Source organism: Kogia breviceps, chromosome 1 (assembly GCF_026419965.1).
Source record: "Kogia breviceps isolate mKogBre1 chromosome 1, mKogBre1 haplotype 1, whole genome shotgun sequence".
Taxonomy (NCBI): Eukaryota; Metazoa; Chordata; class Mammalia; order Artiodactyla; family Physeteridae; genus Kogia; species Kogia breviceps.
This window is the reverse complement of record NC_081310.1, coordinates 143,073,223-143,101,187: the sequence shown is the minus strand read 5'-3', so window position 1 is coordinate 143,101,187 and position 27,965 is coordinate 143,073,223. Positions and strand designations below refer to the sequence as shown.

At 36.0% G+C, this 27,965-nt stretch overlaps 1 protein-coding gene across 2 annotated transcripts; it reads right to left on the bottom strand.

Annotated features, from left to right (window-relative positions):
• Positions 1–128: 128 nt before the first annotated feature.
• DEPDC1 (DEP domain containing 1) lies at positions 129–26,365 on the bottom strand. Of its 2 annotated transcripts, none has more exons than XM_067043270.1 (12): positions 26,237–26,365; positions 24,025–24,290; positions 20,427–20,583; positions 19,880–19,998; positions 19,329–19,459; positions 18,012–18,059; positions 15,045–15,185; positions 12,874–13,725; positions 12,264–12,436; positions 10,217–10,393; positions 3,012–3,197; positions 129–2,081 (listed from the first exon to the last, which is right to left on the bottom strand). In XM_067043270.1, the coding sequence occupies exons 2-12, from the start codon at positions 24,255–24,257 to the stop codon at positions 1,941–1,943; spliced, it is 2,358 nt and encodes a 785-aa protein (XP_066899371.1). In that variant the 5' UTR covers positions 24,258–24,290; positions 26,237–26,365; the 3' UTR covers positions 129–1,940. The 2 variants fall into 2 exon arrangements, with proteins under 2 accessions (XP_066899371.1, XP_058902471.2); XM_059046488.2 differs by lacking the exon at positions 26,237–26,365 and adding an exon at positions 26,057–26,119 and having other exon boundaries at positions 1,941–2,081.
• Positions 26,366–27,965: the final 1,600 nt, after the last annotated feature.

Sequence of the window (27,965 nt, the reverse complement as noted above, 5' to 3'; positions counted from 1 at the left end):
TTCTAGGTGTTTCTAGTATTAATTTCTAACATTTAATAGAGTGCCTATTCTGTGCTAAACACTGTGCTAAAAACTTCTCACGAATTATTCTATTTAATACTCACAACAATCCTAAAGGATGGGTACTCTTATAATCTTTATTGTACAGATAAGAAAACTAGGATTTAGAGAATTTAAATAACCTGTCTCAGGTTACACAGTAAACAGCAGAGTAGCATTCAAATCTGACTTCAGAGTTCACATTATTAAAGTGTTACATCATGTATTTTGTAACCTCAATTGCATGCACAGTAAGGGAGATCAAAGTTTACTATGTCTTTATAATATTTATATATTTAATATCAGTCAATAAATACAAAATTAAATTGTTATAAAACCCACAATAGTTTTTATCTCAATATGCAACATAATTCACATTATTACATACCTTTAAACAGGAAAACTTTTAGTATACAAACACCTTGGGAAGAATTCTAATTCACGTCAATATTTTTATAGCTAAGGTTTCTGGGCAAAAGATAGAGTTATTTTCTGTCCATATTTTTAATAAAAATATTAATTTCAAATGGAACATTGTCATTTTACAGTACGACATTACACTGAAAAATCAAAACAGTCATTGAACAATAAGTGTCTATTACATCCCAGGCATTATGTATATCTTTACACTTACCAAATAGATATTAAATAATCTTCAAATGTGGAAGAAAAGGTGCTTCAAGTTTGTACGAAGTTAGTCAAGTAGAAATTTGTAGAACATTCTATTAAGATGAGAGGAATTTACACTTGGCATTTTCTTCCAATGAAATAATAAAGCCAGTGTGAAACCAGCTTGACATTTTATTTATAAAAAGTATTTAGGGCACTGATTCTCAAAGGTGGCTGAATATTGGAATCACCTAGATAGTTTAAAAAATACTGAGGCCTATATGCCATCCCTTAAAATTTTGATTTAATCAGCATAAGGTAGGGCCTGAGCATGTATTATTTTAAAACTCTCCAGGTGATTCTAATATGCAACAATTTGAAAAACACTAGCTTAGGGAACTGTTGAATAATTAAAAAGGCTAGTCTTCAGTTGAATGAATCCTCATGACTTGATTTCAGGGGGTGTATTGTTTTTTTAAGTACCTGGTAGGTATATCTCCCTTGATTAGAAAGCAAATACTTTAGGGAAGAGGTTTTCTGTTTTATTCATCATTTTCTCTCCACATCTTGAAGAATGAAAGGCACATAGTATTTGCTAAATAAATATCTTTTAAATGAATACACCTTATACTTCTTTCTTATCTTTATATTCTAGTAGATTCATGAAGATAAGAATGCAAAAGATATTTATTGAAAAAATGAATGACTAAAGCAGTTAGGGGGTTTAAGGCAAACCAAAGTCTTAAAATATATATTCATATTTTAGAAACACATACATATATAAATAGATCAAAAGTAGCAAAAGAATATGAGTGCAATATTTAGCAGTTGAAAATTAATTCATTGAATTTTCAAATATTCTTCACATTCTTACACTTAGAAACAAAAGTAATCCTAAATAACGAGTTCTTTCAGCTAACATCCATAAGCACATGCAGATAAGTTGTTTTTTTAAAGAATTACAGCTTAATCTTGATGAGCAAATGTCATTTTTCAAAATTCAAGTAAATGAAACTTTAGCACACATCATGATAGCTTTTCCAGATAGTTGTATAAAAAACAAAAGATTATTTCTGATTAAAATATTTGGTATCACCTGTTGTCACTTGCTCTCCATTGAGATTCACTAGTTTCTCAGGAGTTTCACATTGATAAAAACTGTTTTGGCACTTCCTTACATAATGTTTTATTTAGAAAAACCTTATTGATAAAGCTTCCTTTTTAGTAGCTGAATTCTTAGATATGGCTTCACTTACCAAAGTTCCACAAGTATTACATAATTTTCAATTCAATTAGTATCTTAAACTACGAAACTTTGGTTTTCTTAAAATTAGCATTGGTTGCTTGATTGTAGGTTTGTCACCAAAAAGTGCTGCTTCACTTTCAGAGGTTGGAAATCTTTTCTGATATATCAAGGGATATTCCTTCTGAAACTTAAAAATGAGGTGAGGAATTAGAGGGTATTTAACATTATTATCTGAGCTGAAGCCACTGGTCAACATTTTATAAGGATTCAGTGCCTTTCTCAAAGATGTAGTAGAGATCAGTATCCTTTCACTTTATCCTTGCTTCTCCCTCCACTTTCTCACACATGAAAGGTACCCTGTAATATTTCTTAGATTCCAGTTAGCATTAACATTCTAGGATTCTCTTCTGCTGTTAATTCTCCTAAATTCCAGATGTTCTTCCTTCTCATTGGAAAAGCCTATGAAGGTCACAAGGATCTTGTTAGTATATTTCATACTTCTTGAGTGTCTCAGAACAAGAATTGGACTTGCCAGAATCATGTGGCTACACGGTTTTGATGTAGATCTAAAAATTCTAAATGGTAATGATGAGTCACTAAAAGTTACATATTATTATTATTATTATTATTATCATATTTTTTTTGGCGTTACGCGGGCCTCTCACTGTTGTGGCCTCTCCCGTTGCAGAGCACAGGCTCCAGACGTGCAGGCTCAGTGGCCATGGCTCACGGGCCTAGCCACTCCACGGCATGTGGGATCTTCCCGGACCGGGGCACGAACCCATGTCCCCTGCATCAGCAGGTGGACTCTCAACCACTGCGCCACCAGGGAAGCCCAAAGTTACGTATTATAGTCCTAAGTTTATAACTATGTTCCCAGGGTAATGCATGCTTTAAATATAAAACACCGGAAGCAAAGGAGAGTATCTGTTATTATGGTTATTATGAAAATTTCAGGACAGAGTAAAACCAGGCAGGTAGTCATACATAGCCTATATATATGATATTTAAAATTCAAAATATTAAAATAAGAAATTAAATTCTAAATGTCATTAAATAACAATCAGCAATATCATATTAGAAAATATTTACCATTGAAACTTGTTCATCCTCTTACCTGTTTTAGTTTTTTCCTTTTCTCCTTTACAGGCAAACTCTTATTTTTAATAATATTCTCTAAAAGTTCTGCAACTGCAGCTTGAGAGGTAGAAACTTTTTGTTCATCAAACTCCTGAGCACTAATTTGTTTACAGTATGAATACGTTGGCAAAGGAGCAATCACTCCATCTGCAGGATTTTTAATCTGTAATGAACAAAATGATACATACAGTCAAATCTATTAATTCTGGTCATGTTCCTATTTGGTAAAGGGTTCTTCTGATGGGTTTTAATACCTATTATTTTGCCACCAAACATTCAACACTTTAAGAAAAGTGTATTATGCAGCAGAGTAGCAGTAAGTCAGTAGGGTCTCAATCCCAGCCTTACAACCTACTAGCTTTATAACCATCAGCAAGTTATTTCAACTGGTCTTGGTCTGTCTCCTCATCTGTAAAATGTGAATGTATGTGAGATAATATATATAAAATGCTTAGCACACAAGTATTACATAAATGTAGCTATCATCATTAGAACCAATAACCATGGATTTTATTGTTTTAACTACAAAACACTAACAAAGTGATATTTTAATTCATCTTAAAACATTAATGTTTTGAAATGGTAATAAAGTGTTCATCTACTATTTTTGAGATGTAAGAGCATGGGCAGGGCCCATAACATCTGCAGACAAGGTGATTAGGAACCAAGATGGCGGAGTAGAAGGACATGCTCTCACTCCCTCTTGAGAGAACACCAGAATCACAACTAGCTGCTGGACAATCATAGACAGGAAGACACTGGAACTCACCAAAAAAGATACCCCACATCCAAAGAAAAAGAAGAAGCCACAATGAGATGGTAGGAGGGGCACAATCACAGTAAAAACAAATCCCATAACTGCTGGGTGGGTGACTCACAGACTGGAGAACACTTATACCACAGAAGTCCACCCACTGGAGTGAAGGTTCTGAGCCCCATGTCAGGTTCCCAACCTGGGGGTCTGGCAACAGGAGGAATTCCTAGAGAATCAGACTTTGAAGGCTAGTGGGATTTGATTGCAAGACTTAGACAGGACTGGGGGAAACAGAGACTCTACTCTTGGAGGGCACACACAAAGTAGTGTGCACACTGGGACCCAGGGGAAGGAGCAGTGACCCCAGGGGAGACTCAACCAGACCTACCTGCTAGTGTTGGAGGGTCTCCTGCAGAGGTGGGCAGTGGCTGGGGCTCACCCTGGGGAAAAGGACACTGGCAGCAGAAGTTCTGGGAAGTACTCCTTGGCGTGAGCCCTCCCAGAGTCCACCATTAGCCCCACCAAAGAGCCCAGGTAGGCTCCAGTGTTGGGTCTCCTCAGGCCAAACAACCAACAGGGAGGGAACCCAGCCCCACCCATCAGCAGTCAAGCAGATTAAAGTTTTACTGAGCTCTGCCCACCAGAGCAACAGTCAGCTCTACCCACCACCAGTCCCTCCCATTAGGAAGCTTGCACAAGCCTCTTAGATAGCCTCATCCATCAGAGGGCAGACAGCAGAAGCAAGAAGAACTACAATCCTGCAGCCTGTGGAACAAAAACCACATTCACAGAAAGATAGACAAGATGAAAAGGCAGAGGGCTATGTACCAGATGAAGGAACAAGATAAACCCCAGAAAAACAACTAAATAAGGTGGAGATAGGCAACCTTCCAGAAAAAGAATTCAGAATAATGGTAGTGAAGATGATCCAGGACCTCGGAAAAAGAATGGAGGAAAAAATGGAGAAGATGCAAGAAATGTTTAACAAAGACCTAGAAGAATTAAAGAACAAAAAAAAAGAGATGAACAATACAATAACCAAAATGAAAACTACACTAGAAGGAATCAACATCAGAATAACTGAGACAGAAGAACGGATAAGTGACCTGGAAAACAAAATGGTGGAATTCACTGCTGTGGAACAGAATAAAGAAAAAAGAATGAAAAAAAAATGAAGAGAGCCTAAGAGACCTCTGGGACAACACTAAGCGCAACAACATTTGCATTATAGGGGTCCCAGAAGGAGAAGAGAGAGAGAAAGGACCCTAGAAAATACTTGAAGAGATCATAGTAGAAAACTTCCCTAACATGGGAAATGAAATAGCCACCCAAGTCCAGGAAGTACAGCGAGTCCCATACAGGATAAACCCAAGGAGAAACACGCTGAGACATGTAGTAATCAACTTGGCAAAAATTAAAGACAAAGAAAAATTATTGAAAGCAAAAAGGGAAAAATGACAAATAACATACAAGGGAACTCCCATAAGGTTAACAGTTGATTTCTCAGCAGAAACTCTACAAGCCAGAAGAGAGTGGCATGATATACTTAAAGTGGTGAAAGGGAAGAACCTACAACCAAGATTACTCTACCCAGCAAGGATCTCATTCAGATTCTATGGAGAAATCAAAAGCTTTACAGACAAGCAAAAGCTAAGAGAATTCAGCACCACCAAACCAGCTCTACAACAAATGCTAAAGGAACTTCTCTAAGTGGGAAACACAAGAGAAGAAAAGGAACTACAAAAAACAAACCCCCCAAAATTAAGAAAATGGTCAAAGGAACATACATATCGATAACTACCTTAAACGTGAATGGATTAAATGCTCCAACCAAAAGACACAGGCTTGCTGAATGGATATAAAAATAAGACCCATCTATATGCTGTCTACAAGAGACCCACTTCAGACCTAGGGACACATACAGACTGAAAGTGAGGGGATGGAAAAAGATATTCCATGCAAATGGAAATCAAAAGAAAGCTGGAGTAGTAATACTCATATCAGATAAAATAGACTTTAAAATAAAGAGTGTTACAAGAGACAAGGAAGGACATTACATAATGATCAAGGGATCAATCCAAGAAGAAGACATTACAATTATAAATATATATGGCACCCAACAGAGGAGCACCTCAATACATAAGGCAACTGCTAACAGCTCGAAAAGAGGAAATCGACAGTTAAACAATAATAGTGGGGGAATTTAACACCCCATTTATACCAATGGACAGATCATCCAAAATGAAAACAAATAAGAAAACAGAAGCTTTAAATGACACAATAGGTCATGTAGATTTAATTGATATTTATAGGACATTCCATCCACAAACAGCAGATTACACTTTCTTCTCAAGTGCGAACAGAACATTCTCCAGGATAGATCACATCTTGGGTCACAAATCAGGCCACAGTAAATTTAAGAAAATTGAAATCATGTCAAGCATCTTTTCTGACCACAACACTATGAGATTAGAAATGAATTACAGGGAAAAAACCATAAAAAACACAAACACATGGAGGCTAAATAGTACGTTACTAAATAATGAAGAGATCACTGAAGAAATCAAAGAAATAAAAAAATACCTAGAGACAAATGACAATGAAAACACGATGATCCAAAACCTAGGGGATGCAGCAAAAGTAGTTCTAAGAGGGAAGTTTATACCTATACAAGCCTACCTCAAGAAACAAGAAAAATCTCAAATAAACAATCTAACATTACACCTAAAGGAACTAGAAAAAGAAGAAAACAAAAGGTAAAGTTAGCAGAAGGAAAGAAATAACAAAGATCAGAGCAGAAATAAATGAAATAGAAACAAAGAAAACAATAGCAAGGATCAATAAAACTAAAAGCTGGTTCTTTGAGAAGATAAACAAAATTGATAAACCATTAGCCAGACTCCTCAAGAAAAAGAGAGAAAGGACTCAAATCAATAAAATTAGAAATGAAAAAGGAGAAGTTACAACAGACACCACAGAAATACAAAGCATCGTAAGAAACTACTACAAGCAACTCTATGCCAATACAATGGACAACCTGGAAGAAATGGACAAATTCTTAGAAATGTATAACCTTCCAAGACTGAAACAGGAAGATAGAGAAAATATGAATAGACCAATCACAAGTAATGAAATTGAAACCGTGATTAAAATTCTTCCAACAAACAGAAGTCCAGGACCAAATGGCTTCACAGGTGAATTTTATCAAACATTTAGAGAAGAGCTAACACCCATCCTTCTCAAACTCTTACAAAAAATTGCAGAGGAAGGAACACTCCCAAACTCATTCTATGAGGCCACCATCACCCTGATACCAAAACCAGACAAAGATACTACAAAAAAAGAAAATTACAGACCAATATCACTGATGAATATAGATGCAAAAATCTTCAACAAAATACTAGCAAACAGAATCCAACAACACATTAAAAGGATCATACACCATGATCAAGTGGGATTTACCCCAGGGATGCAAGGATTCTTCAATATACGCAAATCAATCAATGTGGTTAACCATATTAACAAACTGAAGAATAAAAACCATATGATCATCTCAACAGATGCAGAAAAAGCTTCTGACAAAATTCAACACCCATTTATGATAAAAACTCTCCAGAAAGTGGGCATAGAGGGAAACTACATCAACATAATAAAGCCCATACATGACAAACCCAAAGCAAACATCATTCTCAGTGGTGAAAAATTGAAAGCATTTCCTCTAAGATCAGGAATAAGACAAGGATGTCCACTCTCGCCACTATTATTCAACATAGTTTTGGAAGTTCTAGCCACGGCAATCAGAGAAGAAAAAGAAATAAAAGGAATACATATTGGAAAAGAAGTAAAACTGTCACTGTCTGCAGATGACATGATACTATACATAGAGAATCCTAAATATGCCACCATAAAACTACTAGAGCTAATCAATGAATTAGGTAAAGTTGCAGGATACAAAATTAATGAACAGAAATCTCTTGTATTCCTATACACTAATGATGAAAAATCTGAAGGAGAAATTAAGGAAACACTCCCATTTACCATTGCAACAAAAAGAATAAAATACCTAGGACTAAACCTACTTAGGGAGACAAAAGAAGTGTATGCAGAAAACTATAAGACACTGATGAAAGAAATTAAAGATGATACCAACAGATGGAGAGATATACCATGTTCTTGGAATAGAAGAATCAATATTGTGAAAATGACTCTACTAGCCAAAGCAATCTACAGATTCAATGCAATCCCTATCAAATTACCAATGGCATTTTTTACGGAACTAGAACAAAAAATCTTAAAATTTGTTTGGAGACACAAAAGACCCCGAATAGCCAAAGGAGTCTTGAGGGAAAAAAACAGAGCTGGAGGAATCAGACTCCCTGACTTCAGACTATACTACAAAGCTACAGTAATCAAGACAATATGGTACTGGCACAAAAACAGAAACATAGATCAGTGGAACAAGACAGAAAGCCCAGAGATAAACCCACGCACCTATGATCAACTAATCTATGACAAAGGAGGCAAGGACATGCAATGGAGAAAAGACAGTCTCTTCAATAAGTGGTGCTGGGAAAACCGGACAGCCACATGTAAAAGAATGAAATTAGAATACTCCCTAATACCATACACAAAAATAAAGTCAAAATGGATTAGCGACCTAAATGTAAGACTGGACACTATAAAACTCTTAGAGGAAAACATAGTAAGAACATTCTTTGACATAATTCACATCAAGATATTTTTTGATCCACCTCCTACAGTAATGGAAATAAAAAGAAAAAAAAACAAATGGGACCTAATGAAACTTAAAAGCTTTGGCACAGCAAAGGAAACCATAAACAAGATGAAAAGACATCCCTCAGAATGGGTGAAAATATTTGCAAACGAATCAACGGACAAAGGATTAATCTCCAAAGTATATAAACAGCTCATGCAGCTCAATATTAAAAAAACAAACAACCCAATCCAAAAATGGGCAGAAGATGTAAGTAGACATTTCTCCAAAGAAGACATACAGATGGCCAAGAAGCACACGAAAAGCTGCTCAACGTCACTAATTATTAGAGATATGCAAATCAAAACTACAAGGTATCACCTCAGAACAGTTAGAATTGGCATCATCAGAAAATCTACAAACAACAAGTACTGGATAAGGTGTGGAGAAAAGGGAACCCTCTTGCACTGTTGGTGGGAATGTAAATTGATACAGCCACTATGGAGAATGGTATGGAGGTTCCTTAATAAATTAAAAATTGAATTATCATATGATCCAGCAATCCCACCACTGGGCATATACCCAGAGAAAACCATAATTCAAAAAGATACATGCACCCCAATGTTCATTGCAGCACTATTTACAATAGCCAGGTCATGGAAGCAACGTAAATGCCCATCGACAGATGAATGGATAAAGAAGATGTGGTATATATATACAATGGAACATTACTCAGCCATAAAAAGGAAAGAAATTGGGTCATTTGTAGAGACGTGGATGGATCTAGAGACTGTCATACAGAGTGAAGTAAGTCAGAAAGAGAAAAAGAAATATCGTATGTTAGCGCATATATGTGGAACTTAGAAAAATAGTACAGATGAACTGGTTTGCAGGGCAGAAATTGAGACACAGATGTAGAGAACAAACATATGGATACCAAGGGGGGAAAGCAGTGGGGGTGGGGTGGGAGTGGTTGTGTGATGAATTGGGCGATTGGGATTGACATGTATACATTGATGTGTATAAAATTGATGACCAATAAGGACCTGCTGTAGAAAAAAAAATCTGTAGAGAAGAGAAAGAATTGTAGGGGATAGTTATAATTACAGTAAGTCATGGCAATATTAGAATAGTATGTATAGGAAGAAACATGAATAAATGCGTTGGGCAGCCAAGGACTGAATATAGCAGACATCTGTTGTTTTTGGCTGCTTAGATTCCTTCTCTCCTTATAAAAGTTCCTTCCCATTCTACTCCAACTATTCTTACCTTTTGTCAAATACAGATTCTTCTCTAATCTATGTAGAGCCACTCAGAGAATGGGCCCTCTCTTCAACCCACTCACCCTCAACCACCTAAAGAATGTGCATTTAATCTAGATTTGGCCACTCCATACCAATAACTTTTCAAATTGGAGATGAGGAATGGCTTTTTTTCCGTTTGGATTGCAAATATAAGTCTATGACTCAAGAGCTTTAATCAGCCATATCCAATCATGTGAAGGAGCCATTTTTCAAATATAGGACTGAAATGGAAATAAGGGATGGAAACAGTCCTATTGTTATTTGAATCTCCATATTCTGTCTACATTCCTGACTTTTGGAGGTTATTTATGTGAGCTGATAAAGTCTCCCTTTCTGATTAGGCTAGTTTGAGATGAGTTTGCCACTTGCAACTGACTAATGCAGAGAATTTTAAGACTTAGAATACATACGTGGCCCTTTCTTAAGTAGTCAAGATGTTTCTCCACTGCAGTCTGTAGGTAAGAGGGTACTTGGAGAATTTCCTGTTGATGATCCATCAAGAAAGAAACTAATCGTGCAGCAAGAAGCTCATCAAGATCTACTTCTTCAGCACAGCGTAACACACACCGCGAAAAAGTATGTATTATCTAGAAACATTAAAGATGTGAATTTAAAAACTTAAGGTTTTATATAAATTAGAATACCAGTAATTTCTAGGTAGTATTATGCTAAAGGATTGAGATAAAGTGATAAGCAGACTTCAGCTTACAAAATGAGGACAATAACTTATTACATTAGAAAGAATAAAATGCCAATTTTTTAAATAGTACTTGTTAATTATTTCCTTAATATAAATTCCAAATGATTACAGAAGGCTTTAGCTTTTTCTTCAATTTTGTCTCAATTTTATCACTAAACGCCATAGGTTCCATCACTACCATATAAATATGGTGCTTAAAGACTGTTAGAGAACAGTGACTTATTAAATTAACCCCATAAAAGCACAGACTAGGAGAAAGATAACATAAAAACACAAGTGGTTACAAGGTTGGCACCGTTTATCTTTTGAAACTGGAAAACAGTTTTTAATGCTGTTCTATTAGTCTTTAAAAACAATTAATACATTGTATTTTTCAATTCCATCACTACAATCTTCAAATCCTGGGGTAAATTTTGTGTTTCAAAACTAATTTACTCTCATTCATATCCATAAAACCCACAAAATATAAGACACACGCACACATAAACACTCACACACCTCATTCTAAAATAATTTGAATATCAGAATTGTATTTTAAGTATTTTGCACATAATAGATGGTGAGCATATTTATTGAATTGAAATATTTTTGGTCTTATTCCTACATGCTTGGCAGGTTTTCCTATCTTCTTCCAATGCTCAGTCCTCAGCTTTTATTCTTTTTTTTCTCAGCTCTGTAGAACTCATTTACTCCCATAGCCTCAACTACCACTTTTCCAAAAAATATACTTTCTGCCCTAATATTTCTTCACTAGGTTCATGTTTCCATTCTGTCTGTAGGATAAATTTCACTTGGATGTTCTATAACCTCAATCTCAAAAAGTGTAAAATCAAAATTACCTCCTTCCTACTCATATCTCTCTAAATATCTTTTCCTACAAACTTCCTTATGCTTTTTAATGGTGCCACAATTACTTAAGAATAATTCTTCCTCTTTATATTAGGTATGTCATTTTATTAAAAAACTGTCCTTAATAAGTGGAAGAACAGAGCTTAGCTACAGATTCCTTGCTACAAGAACATTTTCTAAATTGAAGCTGCGCTCTAAGGAAGTGGCAGCTCTTTATAGAAAGACAGAGAGAGAGAGAGAGAGAGGAAGAGAGAGATAAAGAGAGGGAGGGAAAGAGATATTAGAGATACTATTTCAAGAGTTAATTTCCAGTCAATATCTGCATATAAATGCCTCTTTTCCCTCATCTTCATATGGAGCCTAAGACTGCTTCACAGTACATCTCCCAACTTCCTGCTCACAATGACAAGCTATCCTAATTCACATAACACATCAAATACAACTTTCCCACTACTACAATATCTGAAACACTTTGACTTACTACACATGAATTTCCCATTAATTTTTTATTTCACAGGGTTATAGTGCCCTTCAGCTTTCAACAGTGCCTACGTCTCCCCTTCCTTCCGCACCAAACAGAAATGGCACAAGGCAATATAATACGGTCTGACAGTTAACCACTATGAAGTGATATAGTGTGAGTGAATAGGCAAAGTCCTTAGGTAAAGATCAAGATGTGAAAGTATAAAAAACTGGGCACAAAGGATTAATGCACCAGTATTCTGCTGCTAGGAAAGGTTAGACTTTCAAGAGCTTTTTTTAAACTCAAGAATCCAGGATTTCAAGACCATAACATCACTTGAGTAGTATGCTTAGATGGTCTTCTTTCTTTCTTTTTTTGGGGGGGAGGGGGCGGGTGGGCACAGTTTATGAACTGGACTTATTCTTTTCTTAAGAAATCAACTTACCAGTGATCTTGTACCCATTGCATCATGAAGTTGGGGCATATCAACATTTTGACTCATTCGCGAAATCATGCGCATTAAAAGTTGAAGCCGTCTACGATTTGGTGGGGGAAGTAACAAACAACACAACTGTAGTGCATCGATGGCAACCCTCTCTAAATGAGGTTGTAGCAAACCTAGAAGGCAAATTACCCCCCAGAAAAAAATCATCAATGACACTAGCTGCTTTCATACTACCAGCATATAGTTATATAAAGAAGGCAAAATAATGTTTCATTTCTTTTGACTATTCCCAGAAATTTCCACATTCTTCAAAAGCATGGTAAGATACTCATTATTTTCTTCATAACCTATTGGATTATGAAAGATTGAAAATCCTTCACTTATTACAAATAAAGTGACTCAGAATAAGTGCAAATTAAGGGAAAGAAAAGGAGTGTTTTAGGTAAGTAGAATAAATCTTGGTTATGCCATGACAAGTCTTTTACAATATGAAACTTTCCTTCTGGAGGGAAAAAATAAAGCAATTTCAGAGAAGAAAAGCCAGGTAAGTGAAACAGGGTTAGTAAACACTAAAAGTTAACATTACATGCATTGAAAGCATCAACCTTACTTTGTGTGCCAGTCAACATAGAGGAAGCTGGAGGTAAAGAGTTTTCTGAAAGTTCTATTGTACTTTTGCAGAGTCTTTTATTGACTGTGGTACTAGACTCTCCGAGTTCACCTTCCATAGCTCTTTGCACACTTGTGCTGCCTTGTCCAAGATTTGGTTTCATGATAATTTCAGCCACTGGCATATTAATATAACTATTCCTTTTTGTACTACTTCTTAAAAGTAAACTCTGAGATCTACAAAGCTGTTTTGACTTGTACTTTCCATTACATAACTCCTCTTGGTCTTGAACGGTCAAAGTAGAGGTTCTTTTAAAACCAACACAGAGTGGCTTTTGAATACTTTCCTCTGAATGAAGATGCATTAGGGATTCCTGTTTGGTTTCAGACTCTAAAAATTGTTTATTATTTTGTCCTTTTATGTTCAAAACAGATTGATGGAAGACACTGGAGACCTCTTTACTTGAACTCCCTGGTAAATCTACAATTCCTTCTAATGAATAGCACCTTGGTTTGATGCTAGAGGATAGAACATGCATACTACTTAAGCCTATTAAATTATGACAACTTCCTCCCATTATGTCATTAACACTGGCTCTTCTGTTTTTTAAATTAACTAGCTGCATTTTCTTAGCATAGTTTTCTTGAAATCCTTGATCACTTATCTGCAGTCTCTCAGTAGTATCTGATTCTTCTTTGTTTTTGTCTTTATGAAGCAGACTGAGAAGAAGACACTCAGTTGATTTGAAGGAATTCAGACTGTTTAAGTGAAGGATTTTTGAAGACTGTGGATCATCTTGGATTTTATGTATCCCACTGGGTCTATCTGAAACTGTGACGTAGCCACAAACAACTACCAGGAAATGAAACAAAAATTAAGATGCAACTGTATGACAGTGGACAAAAATAAAACAAAAACAAGAGTAACGTTAAAAAAACAAAGCATCACTATAGTACATATTGTTAGTATAGTACAAATAGCAGTTGCTTAATTCAGAAGCCACTTAAATAGGACACATGCAACATTCAGTTACAAAGTGCAAGACTCGAGGTTTTCCAACTTGTGATGAAAATAACTTTAAAATTTATTTCAACAATCTAATTAAATGGATTCAGTCAAATACAAGACAAAATATCTACTTTCAGTCTACAAGTATTAGAAAATTCTTAATTACAAGACAACTGTAGTTTAATAAAACATATATATAGTTTTTGTTTCTAGTACCTGGTATAGAACTCCTAAAACCCATGGAATTTCCAGGGTGACAGAAGTCTTTTGTTATTCACTATGAGCCTATTAGAGCTAGCCTCAGTTTATGCTAATGAGGTGACTTAGGCCTAGACCTTCTTGGAAGGTTGGAACTTTTAGCCTTACCTCAGACCTCCGTGGAGGGGGTGGTGGGGTAGTGGTGGTTGGTGGAGGTCAGACTTAGTCAACAATGAGCAATGATTTAATCAACCATGCCTATGTAATGAAACCTCAATTAAAACTCTGAAACAACACAGCTATGGGAGCTTACCGGTTGGTGAATACATGGACACACTGGGGGATGACATTCCTGGAGAGAACACGGAAGCTCTGCACAACGCTTACTCCCATTCATTGCCCTATATATCTCTTCCATTTGGCTGTTCCTGACTTGTATCCTTTATAATAAACTGGGAATCATTAAGTAAAGCACTTTCCAGAGTTCTGTGAGCCATTACAGTGAATTATTAAACTTCAGGGGGTTGTGGGAACCCCTAACTTGGTAGTTAGTCAGGCAGAAATGTCTGTAAACATGAGGACCTCATTTGCAGCTGGTGCATGAAGTGAGGGCAGCATTGTGGAACTAAGCCCTTGATCTCTGGGGTCTGAGCTAGAACTGGGTAGTTAGTATCAGAGCTGAAAGACTTTGTCCTCAACTTTTTGGGGTCTGGGTTAACTCTGGGTAGTTAGTGTCAGAAATGAACTGAATTGTAAGACACCCTATTGGTGTAGAGAATTGGCGTTGGAATGGTATATTTGAATTACTGGAAAACAACATAACAACAACCAGAGTATTCCTGAAGTTTAAAATAATTTATAGCCTGCCACCTTCATATTTACCCACACTTTTAGATCTTTTAAATTATGAGGGACTTGGAAACTAATAAAATAAATTTAAATAGTAAATAAAAATCTATACATACCCAAAATGTTCACAAATAATTCATAATATTCAAAGGTAAGTAGAGGTTCAGGGAGATCTAGAAAATAATCTGCAATTGTTCTGAATACATCTCGTTCAAATCCAACATAAGTTGGATTATTCATATCATTACTTCTTGGCCCTAAGTAGAGGCAAAAAATTTTTAAAAGGTGAAATATAGTTTATTTTAAATACAATTTTTAAAGATATAAAAAGCATAAAATGTATACTTATTTCATGAAGGAGTTATGTTTAACAAATTCTGTCACAATTTAAAAATTTAAAGGGTTGTGCATATCTCATTCCTTCTCACCATCTTTTCACTAGAAATCACTGAAACTATTAGCGTTTTGTTTAATTTTAATATTTATGACTGAAAAATTGTATATAAAGCAAAATTTGAAATATATTTTAAAAGCATCAGGACAGTTTCTTTTAATGGGATTTTATCACAATTCATTTTATAAAGCAAAGATTATTTGTATTATGCAAATAATTTTCAAATTGTCTTTTGTAAATTTACATTTTTGTGATTAAATTTTGCATGACGTGAAGCATACCCTGAATGAGTTTAAATAATCTCTTTACATCGCTGTTCCATTAGCTTAACATTATTGAAATAATCATGTCTACTCATTAGTATTTTCCTCAGAAATAAATTATGATCTTATGTTACAGGTGAGGAAAATGAAGCTCAGAGCAACTTGCTCAAGGTAAAAGAGGTTTGGTGGCAAAGATAAAATTAGAACTTAGAGCAGTATAAAGTGAGAGCAAGTCACAGGATCTTGAGGTTTAATAGCATTTAAAGGGTGGTCCATGGATTACATAATCAGAATCATCCAGTGTACCTATTAAAAGTATAATCTCCTCTAAACAGTCCAGAATCTATCAGAATTCCTATGGAGCTAGGAATTACTGATATAGAAATGTTTGCTTCTGGTTCACTAATTAAGTAGTTTCCTAACACTGAGCTGGGCATCTTGGTATAAGAATCTTCTGAGACGTGATTTAAAAAAAAAAAAAAAATTCCTGACATACTGAATCGACTGAATCTGAATATTTGCTGAGTTTCTCTAGTGACTGTGATATGCACTCAGATTTGAGAGTTACTATGTTATCTTTCAAGTTAACACACATACACACACTTAATAGCTTAAAGGCTAATAAGGATTTTATGTGGAACAAATAGACAATTTTTCTGAGGAGGATATAAGAAATATTCTTAATATGTAGAATAAAAATTTGATAATAATTAAAAGTTTTCTAAGATAGAAAATACTTTACTGGAATTAAAAACACAGAATTTACAGTTAGAGAATCTAGGTTTGAATACATGGCTCCTTATGTATCAGAAAAAAAGACTTTCTAAGCCTTAGTTTTCTCTTCTAGAAAAAAAATTACGAATAGTATACTGATCTTTGATTCCTGTATGTCACAGGATTATGGTGGGGGATTAAATAACAAACAAGTTAAATAAAAGTCTTAATATTGCCTCTGGCTAGACATATTGTTGTTAAACTGGAATTTAGTAAGCTATATCTTGGTATTATTTATGTATAACATGGACTGAGAAGAAAAAGAAACAAATCCCTAAAGATGGGGCATCAGAGAAATCCCTGGAAGTATGCTATGAGTTGCTAATCATAAGCCAAGGTATGAGAGAGAAGGACAGTTACGTAGTGAGAAGGTAGAAAGAGAATCTCAAAAATCTCTAGCTTCTGATCAAGATCTTTACCTTGATTTGATAAATTTTTTCTATAACTAATATTATTTACTTATTGCTATTTATACTGTTATTTTGTCATATTGACACCCAGTGGACAACAAGGGAATATATACTTATCCTGAACATTAATAAAATACTAATTTTATAAAAACTAGAAAAATACTTTTGTAACAAAATTATTAAAATACAATTTAACTTTTGATGATTTAGAAGCATACACCTCTGCACATTTTAAAAACTGATTTTTGAGAGCAATTAGGGTTTTGTACTTGAACTAGGGTCTTAAATGATAAAACTCACTTATCATTGATCACTATGGAAAAAGCTTGAAGAATGAAATGCTAAAAAATGATCTGACTAGTGACAGACCATTTTTTTTCATAAACATAAAAATCCCATTAATATACCCTATGGAGTAGAAGCATGTTATGAAACACCAAATGTTGAAGCCATGTACAATGACAAGGGGACTGAAGTGGGTTTTATAAGACTTCATTTCTTTTGCTTTTTTTTTTTTAGAAGATGTTGGGGGTAGGAGTTTATTAATTAATTTATTTATTTTTGCTGTGTTGGGTCTTCGTTTCTGTGCGAGGGCTATCTCTAGTTGTGGCAATCGGGGGCCACTCTTCATTTGGTGCATGGGCCTCTCACTATCACGGTCTCTCTTGTTGCAGAGGACAGGTTCCAAATGCGCAGGCTCAGTAGTTGTGGCTCACAGGCCTAGCTGCTCCACAGCATGTGGGATCCTCCCAGACCAGGGCTTGAACCTGTGTCCCCTGCATTAGCAGGCAGATTCTCAACCAGTGCGCCACGAGGGAAGCCCCAAGACTTCATTTCTGATTGAAACTTTCAACTTACAAGCTGCTTTACTTAGAAGTTGCTATTTGAACTCTCTGGACTCACTAAGGCAACTGATGTAGATTATACCTAAAAATCCTCTGAGATCCTCTAGCCTATGATTTATGAGAACTGAATCATAAATGACGGGCTTGGATTATAAAATCACTATCTGCATAGAAAAAGTTAAGGGCTCTATAACATACCCCACATGCAAAGAAGTGTAATCAGTTCTACTAGATCTTCATTTAAACATCAACAGAAATAATATAATTTAATTTTATCAGGACTTTATAAATTATTAAAAATAATTCCTTGGTTCTTATTAAATATTATCAATATAATACACACACACACACACACACACACACACACACACACACACACACAGTTTGTTTAACTTACAATTTGCTAGGCACTTCATGGCAGATAATACCCAGTGAGGTAGGTCATCTACACAAAAAATTAATAGTGTTCAATCAAACAATTACAATGATAGTATATTTAAAACTTCACACTTATTATATTATATAATTATACACACGTGTGTGTGTGTGTGTGTATATATATATATATATACACACACGTATGTGTACCAGCAGGATTAAAAATTACATATTTAATAAGACATAGGGCCAAGACAGTATTTTATAATACAAGTTTAAAAAGTGAGCTATTCTATTTGAATATTACTGATTTGAGTGAGCCCTATGATTGAAACAAGCTATATTTGAATATTAAGTTACTTTCACAGTGAGGCTTGCTTAAAATCTTTCAATTGCCACTATGTGAAACATGACACATAAGTGTAGCAGTTTTTTGACACAAACACAAAAACCACACATACATTTGACTTGAAAAGTTAATAGTTATAAAGAAGAGAAAGCTTAGATGGAGAACATATAATCAAGTTATTTTAGGTAATAAAAGATACGACTGGTCCAAAGCTACAAGCATACACAACATAGTTCTTAAGTTTTAACATTTACTTTTTTGCTCCTACAATTAAACCCTCAAAGTTCTTGCCCACAAAAAGAAGTTCAAAGTAATGCATGTCAATTAATTCTACAGACAGCAATTGATTATAAAAAAATGAGCCAACATTTTCAGTAAATTTATTAATACATTTCCTATAAGCTTTCCAATACATCTGGCTTAAATTATTTCCCTGATTTTCCTCTTATATCTGAAATCAATACATTATATAAACATATATATAATACAAAGCTAGTGTTCTTTAGAATACTGTTCTTGAGAGTTTTTACTTATTTTATAGGGTGTTACTTTGGTTTTGCATGTATGTCTTGACCCCTTTAAATTTGTATATAACTTATCATGTAAGCTCCAGGAAGGCATGGACCATTTCTCTCTTGTTCATCATTAATCTTTAGCACAGTACCTGGCACATTGTAGGTCCTCAATAAAATGTGATTAATCAATAGTTTCAATTATATTTGCATATCTTTTGGATGCTTAACCCTGTCATTAAAAAAAAATCATTCAGGAATCCACCTTAAGAGCTAAAATAAGTGTGAATAATATTCATTTAAAAATTAGTCCACTATGATTACTAAAGCGCCTCTGATAAAACAGTAGTCTCCCTGATGTTCTCTCAACTGAAGTATTCTACTTTCTACATTTTGGTCTCTCTTTATCACCACAATAGCTGCAACCTTTGTTAGCATGTTTAAAATGATTCCAACTTCTTTTATTGATACCAACCTGATTTGTCTTGCAGTATAACTACTCCATGCTTACTTGTATTGGTCATGTTGTACATTATATATTGAGGAATTACTTGTTTGGGATTTATGACTTCTTCTAGGGATGACACACCTAAAATAGTTTGCAGGCTAAATAGGAGAAAGAATACAAACTTTTTTTCCTCCATAAAATAAGTGGAATAGAATACAAATATGAAAGAGTTTGAATGGAAAACAAACAAAGCTTTTGGAATATTTTTCTTAAATCAACCTCTAACACTTACATTAGTATCTACTTTAAAGTATCTTAATAACCTGTGCAGGATTCCAATATAGACCCCAAACTAGAGCTACAACTTTGAGTCAAAGAAAAAGCAAATTATATTGAAAACATTCTACTTCTATTGTACCAGAACTATCGCAAGAATATTTATTAAGAAACACATATACAGGTTAAATTCTAAGCTTTGCGAATTAATCTGTTCTTCCTCAACTGCATATCTTGATGAAAATATCAAATTAACATTCTAAACACCTGAGGAACTTGGTTATAGTTTAGTTATAGCTTACTAGATCAGAATAAAATATCTCCAAACTTCTTCAACATCTTTCTGGCTTATTTCTCTATTATCAATGGAGTTTTCTTGATCTTCATTGATTATTTCACAGTTCATTTTCTCTGCATTTTCCTGAAAAAAGAATTACTTTGGTTAATATGGTATGCTCACATTTTGGAGACAATGAACCGACACCACTTCTAATATTTAGTAATTCTATTAGTATCAGCCCATTGTGGAGCTGTAAGGTGTCACTTGAAGAAATAATGCAATATATGGTAATAGAGCTTTTGGTTTTGCAGCTGCCTCCAATACCCTCAAATTAATTTAAAACAAAACATGCTTAAATTATCAAATACTATTTCAAGTATGTCTCACTATCATTTTTATTATCGTTTCTGTGAGTTCCAAACAAATTTACACATACATTTTTAGAATATAATATAGTTAAGAGATTCCAAGTATTGGCTTCAAATCTTAATCATTCACTTTTAATGATTCTATTATTAAGCACGCAGTAATTATATTTAAACTAGTGACTAGTAAAAAGGATGTTTTACCTGAGAGAAATGTAATCCATGCTTTTTAGGAGTTCTCCGAGATAAGTTTCGTAATTTAAAAATACTATCTTTATCTTTGGAAAAGTTCTCTATTCTGTTTTTTCTCAATTCTGGATGCCTTCGTGGAAGAGTTTTAAGTGGAGAATTTGCAGGAAATCTGGTTTAAGAATAATATGAAATTAAATAATGTGAGATCATAAACAAACTTTTAGTGCCATTTATCTTTTTTTGTTTGTTTGTTTGTTTTTTTAGTTGTACACGGGCCTCTCACTGTTGTGGCCTCTCCCGTTGTGGAGCACAGGCTCGGGAAGCGCAGGCTCAGCGGCCATGGCTCACGGGCCCAGCCGCTCCGTGGCATGTGGGATCTTCCCAGACCGGGGCACGAACCCGTGTCCCCTGCATCGGCAGGCGGACTCTCAGCCACTGCGCCACCAGGGAAGCCCCATTTATCTTAAGAATAACTTTAAAAACTGGATTTATTTACATTATCAAGGAATTAATCTTCTACATAAATTAATTTTCCCATTAAACCTTTTTAAAAAATTTAATAGTTTCCTGCTTTCTTTAGTAAACTATGTATTTTAACTTTATTCCTATATAAATCAGGGTTATTATTAGGATCAATTCTTTTGGAGAGGTATCATTTACATAATAAATGGTTCTAGAATGTTACATTTTCTAAATGTCTCTCATTAGTTATCTAATTTGTATGTATTTTCTACCCTTTGTAATTGTTCAATTTCCAGAACTCTTGCTCCTTTTGATTATAATGCTTTTCCTCCCTTCAATTTAATATAAAATATTTCAGATACAAAAAAGTACAGAAAATAATATAAAACAACATCCACATAGGTAACCATCAACCAATGCAACTATTAACATTTTATCAAGACTTCATTATCTTTTTTTAATTTAAAATTTTAAAATTTATTATTATTTTAAAATTTTATTTAATTAATTTATTTATGGCTACGTTGGGTCTTCATTGCTGTGTGTGGGCTTTCTCTAGTTGTGGCGAGCGGGGGCTACTCTTTGTTGGGGTGAGCAGGCTTCTCACTGTAGTGGCTTCTCTTGTTGTAGAGCACGGGCTCTAGGCACGTGGGCTTTAGTAGTTGCGGCGTGTGGGCTCAGTAGTTGTGGCTTGCAGACTCTAGGGCGCAGGCTCAGTAGTTGTGGCACACGGGCTTAGTTGCTCCGTGGCATGTGGGATCTTCCTGGATCAGGGCTCGAACCCGTGTCCCCTGCACTGGCAGGTGGATTCTTAACCACTGCACCACCAGGGAAGCCCCATTATCTTTTTTATAAATGAAAGAAATTCTTTGCTAATTCTATTTCTCTCTTCCTAAGGGAAATCATTAACCTATAGTTAGTGTATTTCTTTCTTGTTCATGTTTTCATACTTTAAATAAATATACATAAACAATATCCCTATGGTATCTTTTAACATACATCAAGTTTATGCATAAGTTTTTAGTCACCTCAGACGTTTTTTTCTTATTCCTCTGTCCTAAAAATAGTTTCTTATATTCTTTCAGAAGAGTTTTATTTTCATATTTAGGTATTTAATTCATGTATAACTCACTCCAAGTTTCTTTATATGTAAGGGTTTATATTCTCAGCACTTAATGGTCTTAATTTAAATTTAATCAAGGCCAGATAATCAGGTAAGGCAATTCTCCCCTCATTGTTCCTCAAAATCGACTTGGACCTTTACATTATCAAATGAACTCTAAAATCTGTTTGTTAAATCCTACAAAAAATTATGTAGGGGTTTTGAATGAAGATGCACTGAATTTATATATCAATTTGGGAAGAAGTGACTTATTTATGACACTAAGTCTTCTCATTCATGAACAGAATATCCTTCTCCACTTATTACTTTAAGTAAAATGTGATCATTTTCTCCAGTAAGGTCTTACACATTTTTGTTATACTTTATTTTTAAGTACGTCATAGTTTTGTTACCACTATAAAGGCACTAGAGGTAGACAGACTAGTTGAAGAGTTATGCAGAATTCCGGGTAAGAGAGAATAGTAGTCTCACGAAAAGAACATTCATTAAGAGAAGTAGACAGATCAGAGAATACTGAGGCAGCACGATAGACATGGTTTGATAATTACATCATATTTAAAGGGGAGAAGGGAAAGAATGAAGGCAACTACAGGGAAGACTGTGCCATTCATTCAGATATGGATATAAGAGGTCAGAATTTAGGTTAAGAGATGTTAGTGATTTTCCATATACTATATTTGAAGTGCCTGTTTAATAGGCAAAAGTGGGCCTAAAGCTCAGGAGAGGTATTTGGGTTGGAGGTTTGAAAGTCATAAGAAAAGTAAGTGGAGACATGGTATGAGATTGCCTAGGGAGAGAGGTGAAGGGTAGACAAGCCTAGGACCTTGAGGACAGTAAAAGCTAAAGGATGAGCAGCAGCAAAGGAACTCAAAAGGTAACTGACGAGTAGTGGAGAGAGGAAAGATTTGTAGGGTGTTATACAAGATATATGCTTGTTATTGCAGTTTATTTGTATGACATAAGTCATCTTTGACACACAGGCAAGAATCAATTTCTACAATTCATTTGAAAAGTACTAATTTGTAGAGTAAAAAAACATGGGTATTAGAATCCAAAGATCTAATTTAAGGGATATATAATCAAGAACTCTGGGTACAAGAGAGAAAAACCAATTATGCTGGCCCGAGGGAGTCAGAAAGGCCCCACAGAGGCTACAATACAGCTGACATGAGAAGAAACGTGTTTACTAGTCTGATAAATGTGTACATGAACATATTTCAGACCAAGGGAATAAAATTTGTAGAAGCATGGTCTCAGGCTCTTCACCTGTAAGAAGGAGTTAATACCTTCCTTTCTGAGCTATTCTAGGGATTAAATAAAGAAAACATGTAACTCATAAAGTAGGGCTTCTGGTACATGATAAATTCTTAATAAATATTCTCTTCAACCTGTGGTATATTTCTTTTGTTATTATATAAAGTTTGCTATTATTTATTTCATCACATGTGTTCTTAGATTATATAGATTACATGTCACTTGAAGGTAAGGACCTGTGAGAACTTGTCTTGTAATTATTAAATCTATGAAACTAAAGGTTGACAATGTTCTGTCCTTGACATGTTATAGAGTTCTCAGAATATGTAAAAGTGACACTATCTCATTCTTTCCTCCCAACTCCTTATTTTATTATAAGTTTGAATTGTACAGCTATAACCTTTAACTAACTTTAACTTTTAAATGGTTTTAATTGGACTAAGAGCAGTAAGTTTTCTTTTTTTTGCGGTAGACGGGCCTCTCCCGCCGCGGAGCACAGGCTCCGGATGCGCAGGCCCAGCAGCCACGGCTCACGCGCCCAGCCGCTCCGCGGCATGTGGGATCTTCCCGGACCGGGGCACGAACCCGCGCCCCCTCCATCGGCAGGCGGACTCTCAACCATTGCGCCACCGGGGAAGCCCAGAGAAGTACGTTTTCTACAGAAAATATTACCTCCCCTGAAGAGGCTGCTCTTTTAGTAAAAGTATTAGAAGTGGAGTGAAACTTCATTGTTAAGTAATTCAGTTTTGCAGTTATTTCTTTGTTTAGTACCTGAATAGCTGACTGTTGTCATCAAGATTTTCTGATCCCCATTTGCCCTTGATATCTTCAATGACATGATTCTTAAGAAATTTTCTCAATAGCTGGATAGTCTGTTGCCTTGTTACTTCAGGACCAAAATTGCTATTATTTCTTAATAGGTCATAAAGCCAGTCTACCGCTTCTCCTGCTGTAAAACAATTGCCATATTTTTTAAAGTGTTGCCTGTGTTTCCTTAGAGGCATTCCCGCTCGAAAAGATGTGGTAACTTCATTCCACTGCAAATGGAAAGAAAACAATATTTTTTTAATTAGACAAAGAAAATTCTCTCATTCACATTTTGTTAAATCATTAAAATTCATGAAGAAATCACTTGTCTTATTTGTGCTAAAGAAAATTTTACATCTCATAATGATTTCTTTTTATTAATTCTAGTGTTGTAATAATATTTTTATGTAATAGTTTTTGACTAAAAGCACTTCACTGGCTGGTTGGCTTACTTAGGAAACCTAGGAATAATGGAGAACTACAATGAACCTGCCTTTAGTCCTCAACAGAGAAAGCATTTATTCCTGTTTCTTTAACCTCAACTAATATTAATAATATGATAGTAGCATTTGTGTCAGACACTATGCATTACACTCATTATTTCACTTTAATTCTCAAAATTCTATGAATAGGTACTATTACTATCCCATTTTCAGATAAGGAATATGAAGCACAGAGACATTTAATAATTTGACCAAGGTCACACAGCTAAAACCCAGGCATTGGATTGACTCTAGAACCTGAACTCATAACTAACTATGCAGGCCAAACAAAACTCTTGGCAAGCAGTAGTTTTACTGGTAAAATACCTTTAGTATTAAAGTATTAATATACCTTTAGTATATTTACTAGTGAAGATCCCAATAATTAACATAGAACAGATGCGGTAAATTAAGTTTTAAGTCTACTGTTTGTTTAATGACGCTGTGATATATCTACATTTTCAAAAGATACTCACACTTTCCAAAACTGTTTTCAAATTACCCAAACTTTTGGGTTCGTGGCAGGTCTAAGAGGAGTGGTATAGAATAAACATATAACCTTTTAATTAAAAAATCTTACATTAGAGGTTAAGAAATCTGATTTGTAACCCCAACTATGCTACTACTCGCTATGCTACCACTTATCTAACCTATGTGGTCCCAACATCACAACGCAGAATTTAAGGGCTGAAAACACGATAACTGTATTCTTTTCTTTCCACACTTCCACATCTCATATATTATTCAAGAAACTTATATTGAGCTGCAATTTATCCAGAGAATAAGTTGTTTGTTATTCTACAGATCACAGCACACTTTCACATACAGTATGTCTACTCTGGGACATCTCTTAGTCTGGGCATGTATCATTAGCTCTAGTTTACCAAGGTGGAAACTGACGCTCACAGAAGTGACCCTCCTAATGTCACATAACCAGTGGCACAGTATCCTCTTGGATTGATGATCCAAATACACAAGACACTCTATGCAAGTACAAATCCAGTGACTACCAACAGTGGTTCCTGATGGGTACTTAAAATATTCTTAGTTATGAAATAGCTGTTACCGAGTGGCATTCAGACGGTACATCCTGCATTAAATTCTACAGGACCGGCAAAACGAAGCTATCACAAACAATCGGGCTTGCCCCCAAGTCTGACCCTACAAAGCACTGGAACTCAAAACTCTTCTCGAATCCTTATGCGGGTAGAAAATCAGGCGTGGGGAGCGGCTAAACTCAGAATATTCCAAGACATTCCAGGGGACGCCGACAGCACCAAGAACAGGAGTCGCTTCAGAAGCTGAGTCCGATGCGCCCACCCGGGGAGCCCGGAGCAGAGGAGGGGGACAGGCGTGTCTGCAAGGGTCCGCGATACCCGTGAACTTCCCTCATTCTCTTCAGCCACCCAAGAAGTTCTGGAACCTATCCCTCCGCCCGAGGGAAAGCTACAAACGTTCTCACGTAAAAGCGGCCATCACTCCGGCTGGCCAGTCTCGTTCACGCGCAGTCTTACCAGCCTGGTGGCCCGATAAGGCCCGGGAGCCACACCCTGATTCTCCATTCCGCCCACCGGGCCCGAAGGTCTGTCAGCGCCCGGTGCCCGGCATGGCGGCGGAAGGCGACACTCAGTCCCCGAGACGCCTGCGGCAGCGCAGCCCCGCACAACCGTCGGCCCCGCCATCGATTTGAATACCTCAGAGGGCTGCGCTGATTGGCTGCGCCTTTGGGCCACGTGACGCACCGCCCTGACCCCGCCGCCGTCGGCGTGCGCTGTGGACTCTCAAGGCTTTTGCGCGGGGCCGTGGGGCTTGCGCCGGCTGGTCTACTCCTGGGCGGGGCCGGCGAGACAGGCGCCCGGCGTCACCTGGCTTCCCTGTAGCTGCTTCTCCCTCTTGCGGTCGTTGGCGAGGCGGAGTCATGTTTCCACATTCAGAACGGGTGAGGCGGTTTAGTCCCCCACAGGATGGTTTGGAGCCAAGCCTTTGGGTTAAAGGAATTTGAAATTTGCAAAGAAAAAACGAACAGACAAGCCTTTTCTGCCTGGCCTTAGAGGCTCTCAGGCAGTGGTTAGCATGTGAAACAAACCTGGGGCGTACTTTTCACCTGACAGATCCCTTGGTTTTGCTTCTGGAAAGCTTCCTGGGTGTATGTTGCAGTGCTGTCCCCTTCGTAAATTTTAGCAGGGGCCACAGTTCCACTCTCCCCAGTGCTAAAATGTAGGTTAACATCCCCGCCCCCCGCTCCACCTCCCCACCGGTTAATTCGGTAGTAAAATGGAGCTTAAGTAGTTTTCCGTAAGTGCACACAATAAGGGGCTTGGGACAGGTAATGCAAAACTTGCCAAATTGCTTCCCTTAAGAAAATCTACTGCCATATCAAACAAGAAATTCTGGTTATGTTTAAATCACCATTAAACATTTGAGGGAATTTTAGAAATCTGCATCAAACGTCATTGTTCAAATGAAAAAGCTAAGTTTCCCAGCGTTGAAGAACTTGCCCCAAATCTCAGGTCCTGTTGGCTGACCTCATACTTCGTACTTTTAATAAAAGTTCAATCTCCAGCCGGAAACTATTTGGTGGTGGGAGTCCCTTAGTTCAGAGACTGAGAGGTTACCTGAGTGATGTGAAGCTGTGGAAGAATTAATTTGGAAATTAAACAGCAATTTGAAAGGATAGGCTTTAGTAAAAAGGAGAGGTAAGAGAAAATTTTTTAGGGTGGTGTAGTATAATGGCGTGCAGTTTACCTTACCTATTGAATTTAGGATCATTTCGTTGGAGATACATATATTTTCTGAACAGGACCTAAAATTCTTTTAGGAATTTTCAAAAAGTTCTTGGTGAACAGGAATAATCAACTCAGTTTTGCATGTGTGTTATGGAAAAGAAGTACAGTGATAGATGTTACAAAATAGTGTTAACCCTTTTTTAAAAATCTGGCTTTATGACACATTGTTCTAGGGTTTTCTTCTCTCTTTTCTTTTGTTTCCTATTTCCTTTTAGAATGAAATGAAGATGAGAATGTGAAAGCCAAAATTTATCTTGCATTTTTGCCCAGCTCCCTAGTTGAACATTATCTGATATACAGCCTTTGGTAAGAGTAGCCACAGCCTAATATTAGCTATGTTTCCAAGACATAACCTGACAGGGGATACTATTAATGGCACAAAATTAATTTAAAATTATAAAGTTTCATGTGAAACATTTTAAAAGGTAACAATAAAAGTAAATCTGAACTTTTCATAAGAGAATGGTTGGAGCAGTTCTGAAAATGTGTGCAATAAGATGTAGGCATCATGTCTTGAGAAGACCTCTGAGACTAGCTTTTAGTTGCTTCCATATTGTTTATGGGCTCACTCTGCGTCATCCACCTTCACTCTGACCATTTCTTTAGAAAGAAAATACCTAAAAGTTGAGGTTTTGTC